Below are 12,075 nucleotides of genomic sequence, written 5' to 3'. Positions count from 1 at the left end.
ATGTATGTGTGTGTGTTTGCGTTTGTATGGGAATGTAGTGTGGCTTACTGGATATGCTGTGTGTGGCATTTGGCTACTAGGCTGCTGGCACACACAGTGGGTAATGGTGAGTCATTATTTTTGCATTTTATAGACATTTCGTACACATGCTGCCCTTACATAATGACACTGCCACATGCATGCATACAAATGTGCCTATGTCGGTACGCACATTAGTACTGGCCCAATTAAACAGTTAATGGCTATAAAGTCAACTATTGAACCGAGCTAAGGTCAAATAACAAACGAGTGTTGAACTGACCAAGGGTCATATAGGCAGTTGGCTGAACGATTCCGAATATAGTGTTGGTATGAGTTTTGCGGCAACGGTTACCTCTGTAGGTATATAACTGTAAAATGTAGTAAAAGTTCATTTGAGTTCATAACTGAGTACCGATTTTAGTGTATTTTCAATAATAATTATCATTAGCAAGTACCTTTCGTCTACGCAACACTCTAAACATTTATACAAATGGCACGAAAATGGAGGATGCCGTTGGTGCGTGGATATACTGTCTAGAGTTAGTCATAAGGCAGCCTTTTAAGTTGCCGGACCACTGCAGTATATTTCAAGCTGAGGTCTTTGCTATTGCGGAACATGCGGAGCTGGCCTCTAATGCACCTGCAGGCAATTCCAGAGACGACGTCTACATAGACAGCCAAGCAGCAATCAAGGCAGTAACCTCGTATCGCATATCGGCCAGAAGTGTCTTGGGAAGCAGGGCAGCAGTGGAAAGTGTTGTCAGATGTCAGAAACTTCACTTCTACTGGGTGCCAGGTCACAAAGGCATCAAGGGCAATGAAATAGTGGACGCGATTACCAAGAATGGTGTACGGCTAACACTCGAAAATGATATAAACAATGGGTAGCTCATGCCTTGTTTATAGAAGCATGGTCAAGAAAATGAAAACCCGATGCAGCGAGCTACGTGGATCCAAAACTACAAAAGTCATGTGCGAAACTGTAGACCGGAAGGTCTCAAAACTCCTCGGCACTCGATAAAGGAGACTGTAGGAACATGATAGGAATAATAACTGATCACTGTCTGGTGGCGACACTCGCTCGCAGAATGTGGCTGACAGATCATATCTTGTGCACTTGTCTAGCATCACATTCTAAAGGATGACTGCTCTTTATGGACCTATGTACATAGTAACTCAACTCCATCTGGTATCGCAAAGGGTCAAAACTAGTCTATGCGTGGCTCATGGACCTACCTGACTAACTAACCCTTAACCTAACCCAACCTTACTTAACCTTTCGCTTAATAAAATTTCATTCATTTTTATAGAAATAAAATTTTTCAGTATAACCCAGAGTCATCTATTGGAAGAATTTCAAGTAATATCGTAATATAGTAATTTGAATATTTTTTTAATTACAAATCTTCAATTGTTTTACTAATCAATAATTTTACCTTCCAAGGTCCACTTCTATTATTTATTGGTTGGTTTTAGCTAAGTTTTTTCCCCACTATTTCATAAATAATATATAAGAAAATTATTGCTAGTTAGTTCGAAATTTGAGGGGTTAAAGACAAGCTTCTGTTATGCTAAAAGGGCTTTCAGGTTTTAGCCCTCATATATCGATCTTAAGCTTAGTTCACTGAAGTACCACCGTCAAGATAGAAATACAGAGCAATTCCATCTCGTCATCTTTCAACAAATTTCGGAACTTGCATCCGCATCCGGGAGGGAAAACATTTATTTTATAGATACGTTCATTGGACACTGCTCGGTTATATACCTCTTACGCCTTGTTGAGGACGGGAGCTTACTAAATCTCTCTCTATTTATAATACTACGATCCAGAAGGGCCTTAAACCGCACTTCGCTAATTGTTGACCATCGCTTACCAAGCTCCCACAGAAGTTGATCAGACCACAAGATGACTGCGGAACACTAACTGGTCGCCAGTTTATTAGTAAAACTCTTTGAATCACGATGTAAATTGACTATTACAAGGAGAGTTCCAAAGTAAAAAGGACTTTAAAAAAGCAGTAAAAATGGTTTTTTCGACAAAATCAATTTATTTTTTTCCAAATAGTCTCCTTCTGCTTCAATACAGCTTTTTGCATGGTGTTTTAGCTCGATGGCCGGTATGGCCGCCAGTATGCTAGTGCAAGCCTTTTGAATGGCCTCTACGTCTGCATATCGCTTTCCTTTCATGGGCAAAACCATTTTTCCGAAAAGGCAGAAGTCGCACGGTACCATATTAGCTGAATACGGGATGTGGTTAATGGTTAAAATGTGATTTTTGGTCAAATAAACCTATTTAATGATGTCCTTCGATTGTTGGATTCTGAGCAATTTTTGGTCGTCAGTCAATTTGTGCGGAAAAAACCGTGCACACACCTTTCGTAAGCCCAAATGTGCGGTCAACATGCAATAAATCGATGGTTTGGAGATGTTCAATTCCATTTACATGAATTTCAATAATGATTTCGGCTGATTTTTGATGAAATCACGCACAGTTTCGATGTAATTTCCGGTGATCACGGATTTTGAATGGTCCACATGTTGAGCGTCATTTATGTCCTCACGAATACTTTGAAAACGTTGAAACCACTCGTACTCTCTGCTACAGGATAGGCTTCATCGGCATAAACTTGTTACATCAATTGAAACGTTTCGGTAAAAGTTTTACTCATTTTAAAACCAAATTTGATGTTGGCTCTTTGTTCGAAGCTCATTTTCGCACCGATAACACAAACATACTGACATTTAAAACGCAATAACTTCATTTCCAATCGATGAAATGTCATAAAATTCTTACTGGACAATCGATAAAGATAGCAGATTCTGTCGCCACCAGGGGGTGCTAGATTCAAAAGGTCCAGTTTACTTTGGAAAGCACCTTGTATAACAACTCATACTAATATATTTTTAGTCTCATTGACTTTACGCCATCTCTCTGCACCACTATCGAATATTATCTCCAAAATTCTATTCACGATTTCTAAACTAAAGTGAGATGAATGAAATCATTTTGCTTTGGAAGACATGATGTATAACTTTTAACTCAACATATACAAATGAATGTTTGTATATAACCAACTATATTATTTATATACAAATAAGTAGAGGTTAATGCTTTTCTAATGAAAACTAAATAGAATGAAGGCAGCAGCAAGAAAACAAGCAAATGTTACAATATTGACAAAGTGTTTCATATAAATACTTTCTCCACACGATGGGACGTCTTCCAAGTAGAGTACTTACTGTTGTTATTGTTTAAACGAGTAAGACATGTTATTACAAGTAAATAATGTTTATTTATTTTATTTAACAATGTGTTGCTAAATTTAGTACGCACGTACGTATATCACATATAATATTGTCTACTTAGAATCCAATATTTTCATTGCTGGAATTGGGAAAGTGGATGTGAGGTTCTATTGTTGGAAATTTAATTAAATTTTGAATAGGAATTAAAATATAAGCACTTAAAAAATGTTATTTGATAGTTTTAAGACGATATTAATTACGAATAATTTTGTCGCTTATAACATGGCTGGAGTTTTTTTTGTGCTCTTTCTGGAAAAGTCTATAAGTTATCTGATGAAATAGAAGAAGCACCAACCGAATGGCTTGTGAGTTCCTTACAACATATCTGAAATTGCTGATTCACGTTAATGACGAGTTATTTGCCGTTAGAAAAAATATTCTAAAATGGATATTCAGGAATATATTGGAATTTAAGGGCTATACCAGTGTGACGCATAAAAAATTAGGCGATATTCGTGAACTTTTTTAAGAGAAAGTAAGCAATTGAATATTTCGTACTTCTTTTAAAGGTATATTTTCAGCTATATATTAAGATTTTTTTTTTACCAGAATGTTGAAAAATAACGGAGTTATGGGCTGTCTTCGGAGGTACCAAAAAAAAACAGTGCCCCAACTGCTGGCATGATTCCGGCCGAATGAGTAGCTGAAACAAAAAAATTTGAAAAGTTTATTAAACTTAAAGATATTTCCTATACAATGACATATCTTTGAAAAATATCAAAAATTAACAAAATGGCGTAATTTTGGAAAAAATTTGTTTTTTAGGTAAAAAATTGACGTTTTTTTAACGCCAAATTGACAATTTTCAACCAATCAAAAAGATCGCGGGTCATTGTATAGTAAATTTATTCAATTTTTCGTTGAGTTATGACGCCTGCAATTTTGAAAAATGTTGTTTGCACCTGCGAGCGGTCGTTTTTAGAACGCTGCCATCCAAAAACTATTCAAGATACGATCTTCCCGATTTCACAGGATATTAATGGAAATATAAGCAATCGAAAAAGCAAATAAAAAAATTTTTTTTTGAAAGTGTCGCACTGGTATAGCCCCTTAAGAAGGCCTTCAGGAACATACGTATAATTGACTATAATACTAATGAATCACCGAGTCAACCCATAGCAAAAGCTTGTTAATTAAGCTTGTGAAATTAAGTTTAATCAGCTTAAAATTTGGAATGGTTTTGACAGATCAATCAAATTGAAATAACAATTGTAATAATAAGAATTATTGGCAGATTTATATTTATGATATACTAGCTGTATCCTGCGCATGTTGCAACACCATCAACTAAAATAAATTTGTAGAAAAGACATTACACAAATATTCAATTCTTTTAAGAAATTTTATTAAATTTTTCTTGTGTCGAAAATTGGTCGTATGAACTCAGAAACCTTCTTTGCCTCATGCATAACAACTTTTATATAGATCATTCCATGATCAATTGAATAGTTTATGATTCTAAAATGATGATATAAACTGGAAATATTTTTGAAAACATATAACTTTTGGACATAAGAAAACATAATAGCATTCATTGAGACAAAATAGCACCCGGAAATTGTTATTTAAATTTAATTTATTCAATATAATGTATTTTTCAAGTTGGTAGGACTGTCCTTAATTACTATGCCAAATATGAGCACGATCTGTCAACCAGTTTGTCGGTACACCTCGGTAGTGCGTTGCGATTTTTACAAGAGATAAAAATATTGAACAAAGAATTTGTCTCAAAATTTGTATTTCTAACCAAATTTCGTGTGCGAGATCGTTGTGAATGTTGGGAAAGGCTTACAGTGACAATCGTTAGAGAGATGGCAAGAGAGCTCGACATCTCTCACGAGTCCGTTCGAATGATTTTGGTGGATATTTTGGGTATCGAACACGTTCTTGTGTATTTTATAATAATTTTTTTTACTGAATTTATTGACTGTTTGCCAATAGGGTTTGAGTGCATTAGAAATAGCATCCGTATTATGACCGTTTCTCATGACTTTCTATTCAAATTGATCATTTGACTCCTTTCCGGATTCGTTCCTCGAACTTACGCTCATAGCTTTGTCGAATCATATAGGACCCATAAATTAAGGTTAGGTTATGGCGGAGGTATCACACTAAAACTGTTATATACAGTCCTTTTTTGTCAGTTGGATATTAACTATCAACAAAGTGAATAAGATACGCGGTGTTTTAGCTTTCTTCTGGCAACAGGGGGATAATCGAGAAGGAAGTGTTGAGATGTTTCAACTTCATTTTCTTCCAAACACCTGATGGAGAAGACATTCGATAATATGTTCAATCTTACTGCTCCTCTCCGTTCTCATTCCGTAGTTCTTGAGCTGAAGTACTAGCAATCTCATCAGCCTTAATGTTTCCTACAATATCGCTGTGGCCAGACACCCAAACCGGTCTTGAGCGCACAGTCAGCGATCACAAGGCAAATATTGCTACTCTACTATCGGATAGGTACCACTCTAAAGGTGGCTGCGCTGAACAGTAGATTTTATGAAAGCTATCTGCGCTTGAAAGGCGTTTCCACGAGTATAATCATTTATATCGCCTTCATAGAGCCAAAAAATGTCGGACATCCTTTAAAATATATATATAAATGATCAGCGTAATAAATCAATGTGTGTACAGCTGTGAGAGTATTCGAAGCAGTACCCGCCGGGAAAAGCAGAAGAAGAGAAAGACCTCCACATCTTTGGAAAGACCAGTTGGAGAGGGACCTAGCTACACTTGGAATATCCAATCAGCGCCAAACAATGAAAAGGAAGAACAACTGGAGCGCTGTTGTAAACGCCAATAAAGAAGAAGAACGAATGAATCTCTCATAATAATTTGACAGTATTCTCAGCCTAATTCAGCCGAAAGACTGTTTATAATTTTACAATAGTAAAATGTAATACTTTAGTCCAGCAAAACGAAGTATTACACACACCTTTACAAAACTCCACTTTTTTCATAGCCAGATCAGACGAGCAAATCTTCTTGACTTACCACTGTTGCTAATACTCTTTAAGCACTCGTTAATCCCCAACTACGATTTGCTCGAGACTTTTTTACAAATACTTGGTAACCAAATTACATGCAAAGTACTGTTATTTTGATAAGCAGGCTTAAATTGTAAATGAGTTTTTATATGTAAAACAAATGAAACCAAGAACAAGGTTATTAATTTGCCTTTCTCATCAACAGGTGAAATGATTGTGTCCTCGCTAAAGTATCATGTACAGGAATCCTCTAAATCCCTTTACGAAACGAAGATGACAATGATTGTGCGTAAATTCCAAAAAGACGACGTCGGCTCTTACCGCTGCATAGCGAAGAACTCGCTTGGTGAGGTGGACAGCAGCATAAGACTTTATGGTGAGTTTAAAATACACATTACTCGTTGTTTTTACGCGCTGCCTGTGAGCATTAACAGTTAGTTTCTCAACATGTAGCGCAGCTTTATTGGCTTTTTATTATTATTATTTCATTTCTTTGCACTTTTTGCCTGTGTCTTCAGCTTTATTTCAATTAGGTTGAGCAATTTGCTGCCAACACTGATGGCCATAAAATGGTGCGCGATAGCTGGACCGAGATCTCGGTTTAACATGTGCGCGGCTTTATTTACTTTCCTTACCGCGTTGGTTTTTTTTTTGTTTTGCATTGCTCTATCATTTCGTAGCATTTATTTACACTTTTATTTTATATACATATTTTGTCTCACCGCAGAAATACCCGGTCCGAATCGTAAAAACCCAGCTGGCAAGCACGGCATTGGCGGCAACAACGACGCGGACACCAATGACGTACTGAAAATGAAACAAGTCAAAGTCACATATCAGCCAGACGACGAGGACCTGTACGGCTCAGCCGAGGATTTCGATGACAGCGAATTGCCCTTGCCACCATTAACGCCGAACATCTATTACGCCAACGGACAGAAACAGCCGACACATAGACCGGCCATGTCCGGCGCTGGCATGGGCGGTGGCAGTGGTGCCCCAATTGGTGGTGGCAATGGTGGTGGTGGTGCCTCTGATGGTCGCCATCATCACCACAACTCAGCTGGCGGCGCTGGTGGCATAGGTGGTAGTGTCGGCGGCATAGGCAATCTGGACTTCGGTAACTTGGGCGCCAGCAGTGGCGGCCTCAGCATTGCTAGCGGTTTCGCGGTAACTCTTTTTGGTGGCATAACGCGCGAGCCTACATTTCAACGCGGCGCTACTGACACATTTGGCGGCAGCGGCGCAACGCATGTACACAACACTACGGACAATAAGGAGCTGACAGCGCCCACCACAGCTACACAACATGGGTGCTTGGCGTCACTTTGGTCATGGGTGTGGTGGTGGTGGCAGGAGCAGCTGGACAGCAGCTATTACTTTTGGCGTGGCCAGTGGCAGCAAGCGTTGCTTGCCTTGCTCGTTCCCAGTTTAATCACTTCGTTCTGCTGGCATTTATTATAATACGCGGTTGTCGTTAAATGCCAATGCGTGGCTCCAGCGCGGCGTGCCGGTGCACCAGCAAAATCGCGCGACAGCGCTAACCATGCAGAGGAGATGGGCAACGCGGCGCGCGTTGTGTGCGACGCAGAAGTGCGACAATGCTCGGCGGATGCTGTCAATGTGTCGAAAATGTCGAAGTCGGATGTGGCGTCTCCTGTTGCGGTTACCAGTTGAATTTTACATTGCGTTGTGTTGCGTTCAAACTGAATTTAGAGACAGGTTAGTATGAAAATATAAAATATAAAAATCTAAAAAAAACTTAAATTGAATGAAATCAAATAATGAGAGACATACATACATATATTCATAAAAAATCCTAAAACGCATTACTATAAAATACTAGTCTAATTGAAAATTGAAATTTACGAAACAAAAAAAGGAGGAACAGAGTCAGTTAATAACCGATTTTTCATTCGCTATATCAAATATTATTGTGAAATTGAGAAAGCCACAAAAATGTTAAGCTGTTAAATAAGTTATCTAGAAATTGAAGTTGGCAAAAGTTAAATGTTATAAAGGCGAAAAGTAAGAAAATAAGGTTATGTAATAAAATAGGATTTTGTACATACCAGTTTATATACTACTAGTTTATATACATACATGCTAGTTTATATTACATATGTATAACCATTGACTATAGTTGGAGTTATATAACTCTCACTATAATTATTTAAGCTAGTGAGTAAGGCAAACAATCATGTAATGATTAAGCTAATCGGAGAAAAGTATATAGTAAATTTTTAGGTTTGTAAATATTAGTATCGATGTAAAATAAGTGTAGTGTTAATTTATATATATATTATCATATACTTGCTTGGTATAATTTTTTGGCTTAAAAATCCCAATTACAAGTCATATGTAGTCATGTAACTGAATTTAGATTTGGTTAGGTGGTTAGATTAGCTTATACTGGCCAGCTTTCGCACCTTTTATAGACCTACTGGTTCTTTATGATGTCAGATGGAGGTTAAGCTTATTACAACCTGAAGTTTATGCCGTGCAGTATGTCAACGCTTTTTGCGAAGCTTAAGAGAGACTTGCGAAGCTCGTAGATAAGCCGAGTTCTGGATAAGGCTGGATAGAAGCAGAGAGCTGTTTTAGCGTCTTTCTCATTCCTACTTCCTGACAATTTCTTCTTTTATCGTCGTTATTTATGCCCAACCGGCTCGCATACAATGTTAATAGGTTGTGCCAATCCAATAGGCTAACAACCATTCTTCAATCCTTTCAAGACCGTGTCAGTAGATAGCGCGTCTTCGTCCTTAAAACACGCATTCTGATCCTGCGGTCAGCCATTTTGGAAACTTCATGTGTATTGTTTTAGATAGATAGATAATAAAAATTGAGGTTTTGCACTGCGACCCACGGTTTATTGTGTCCTCCCCTATATCACATATGGTCATCAGGATCCAGCATCCTAAACAATTCCAGAACCCTGCTGGACGCGACTACGGTGATGTGATCCCTGTCCACGTAGATGGAACCTGGGGCCTTTAGTTTTGGCAAATTGCTAAGCAATCTAGAATCAGGTGTTCTGTGGTTACCTGTTCCATGTTGCAGAACCGGCAGTTGCGCAAGATTATGCCCATGTTGGACAAGTGCTTCCTGAGCCTGCAGTTCGCTATATAGAGCGCGACAAGGAGGAGAGTTTGCGAGGTTGAACCCTCAAAGAAGCAGCTTGGCATGGCGCATTCTTGCTGATAATGAAATTATCTTTCCACTCTCTCCTCCGACCTCACTGTATGCATAGTTTTATCCCCATCATCCTGGGCGCTGCCGCTGAGCGGACTAGTGCGTCGTTTTTAGTGACATACATATTTCCTGTACAGATTCGGTAGCCAGACGGATCTATTTCGTTTCCCGGAATTTCTTTGTGTCCTGAAACATAATATTCTACTACCTTCCTGGTTTTATTTTATCTTATTTTTTAGTTAAATCAGCCGCTTTCCTGACTGCAAAGACTTCCGCCTAGAAAATACTGCAATATTCCGGTAGCTTGAAGGCTCTCACTCCATTAGTCATTTTCGATCCGACTGTATAGATGTTGTAAGTTCCGCTGCCGCGTCGCATGCTCCTTCGTCATCCACACTTTTTTTATTAAGACTTACCTAATCTCTCAAATAAAACGTGAGTGTATGGCTTGAACAACAAAATTGTGTGCAATTCTGAAAGAAAACAGGTACCCAGTAATAGTTGTTGGCAACAACTGATTGGGCGAATCAGAAAGCCACCTAATAGAAAAATATAATAATTTATTGGGGAGAACATTTATCATATTTACTTTTACTTAGACACTGTTGTTAGCAGAGAAACAAAGCTTAACAGGTGTTTTCTGAATTGTTCGGCATTTCGTAGCATGTTCAGTAAGTTAATTTAGTATTATGTTAATTTAATGTTAATCCTCTCGATTAAATCGTGATGAAATTTAATTTTCATACCGAATTTCTATTGCAAATTTTTTTGAGTTTTTATTATAATATCCTTAATACGTCAGCACTCACCTTCACCAAATTGTACCTGGACTGCCAAAACAAAAAATTAAAAAAAATATTTGGGAATGTGAAAAAATGGGAAATCAACAAATTTTCTGCCCTCAAATCCGGTTGTTAAGTAGTACCCCCATTGACCGTTTGACCCTATGAAGCGTATTCATGAGAAACTACACCACTGTAATCACAGAAAGCCTTCACTTTTCTCCGACTTGGCCGTAGATTTTCGGTTTCAGCTTATGTTTTGAGTGCCATTCGCTAGATGGTTGGACAGTTTCGACGTCATATTCGCAAGCTCACGTTTCGTTCCCAGATTAAATTTACGCTCCGAATTGAGAACACTCACATTATGGTGATAGTTTATTGTCGATTAGAGATTTCAGAAATGAAAAGTACTAGAAATATTAAGATGATATTGGATGCTAAAGTGATGAACCTGGGTTACAGTATCAAAAGAATTTCAATACGCTTTCTTCACGGGTGATACATCAACTTTTTCGATAACACTTTTGTATCATGATTTGTCCTTTGCTTCAAAATAGGCCACAGTTTCGGTGATCACCTCTTCATTCGACGAAAATTTCTCAGCGAGCATACTTTGAGACCTGAGAACTGGAAATATTCGCTGGGTGCAAAATCTGGGGAATTGGATCGTAATTCTTCAAAACACTTATGCAGTATTCCAACGATTCGTAGCCGAAATTTTATTGGAAACATAAAACTTCAAGCAAATACTTTAGTCAATAGTTCAGTTTCGAAAATCAATAGTCTTGAAATTTTATTAGTTTGCCTTATGGTAGTGCAAGCTATTTAATTCTACGGATTCGGAGCATGTGTTTTTGACAATTATGAAATCTGCTTGACAACCATTAAGTTCATATCAGAAAATTAAAAAAAAAATTCCTCAATATTTTTATAACGAAATTACGGACTTGCACGAAAGACTGGATTTTTTTTTCACTGGGCACAAGAAGCCAGTGAATTTTTACATTCACGGAATTCGTTAACCTTATCTAAAGATTAAACCACTAGTCGAATTAGACCATAAAAATATCGCTCTGAGAACATATTGTATTTGCATTTTTCCACTTGCTTTGATGTATTTCCGAGAGGATCAAAACCATTTTGCGAGTTAGTTCACCCCTGGGGCTTTCAGGAAAACCCTCAACCTCCCCTCTATCCCTACCAGGGGCGTGGCAATAGCGTTCACAAAAAATGTAACACTTTGAGAATAATTACATTTTTCTTAACCTTTAAAACGCTGTAGCGGCTATTTGACCTAGATAAACATGCAAACCAATTTGGACTTGTAACGAACATGAAAACAGATAAATCAACCGTGCGAAGTGATAGAAACATCCCAAAGTTCATATATTTTCATACAAAATATATGGGGGTGCACTAGGTGTAATATTATAATATCCTTTTTTCGTCCTTTTCGATATGATATCCTTGAATTTTTTCTGAATTCTATAGATAATAATATTCTAGGAAGCTACCTGGAAGCGCAAGTCGTTTGCTACGCTCTAAATATATTTCAATAACATTTAAAAACAAAATATGTCGGCCAGACCCGAGGGTCTCGATGAGGGTTAAATAATTTTAGGTATTTTTAGAACTGGAAAAACCTCGAAAACGACCGATTTTTAGTGAAAGTTCTGGTACTTATGCAGGTCTGAAAAAACTAAAATTATACTTCTCGCTATTTAGCAAACTCAAAAAACCCCCCGAAGAAACCGTTTTGAGTCAATTGAAGACATTAAACG

The 12,075-nt window shown here is 37.7% G+C and overlaps 1 protein-coding gene across 1 annotated transcript in view; it reads left to right on the top strand.

Annotated features, from left to right (window-relative positions):
- LOC126757913 (lachesin) overlaps nucleotides 1-8,372 on the top strand; it is a 93,168-nt gene extending 84,796 nt beyond the window's left edge. Inside the window, exons 8-9 of the mRNA XM_050471839.1 lie at nucleotides 6,523-6,693; nucleotides 7,045-8,372. Of these exons, the coding sequence (XP_050327796.1) occupies nucleotides 6,523-6,693; nucleotides 7,045-7,781 (908 nt within the window). The 3' untranslated portion in view covers nucleotides 7,782-8,372. The remainder of the gene's footprint in view (nucleotides 1-6,522; nucleotides 6,694-7,044) is intronic.
- The last annotated feature ends 3,703 nt before the right edge of the window (nucleotides 8,373-12,075 follow it).

Source organism: Bactrocera neohumeralis, chromosome 5, assembly GCF_024586455.1.
Source record: "Bactrocera neohumeralis isolate Rockhampton chromosome 5, APGP_CSIRO_Bneo_wtdbg2-racon-allhic-juicebox.fasta_v2, whole genome shotgun sequence".
Taxonomy (NCBI): Eukaryota; Metazoa; Arthropoda; class Insecta; order Diptera; family Tephritidae; genus Bactrocera; species Bactrocera neohumeralis.
Note: the sequence above shows the minus strand (reverse complement) of the source record. Positions and strands in the feature narration are given on the sequence as shown.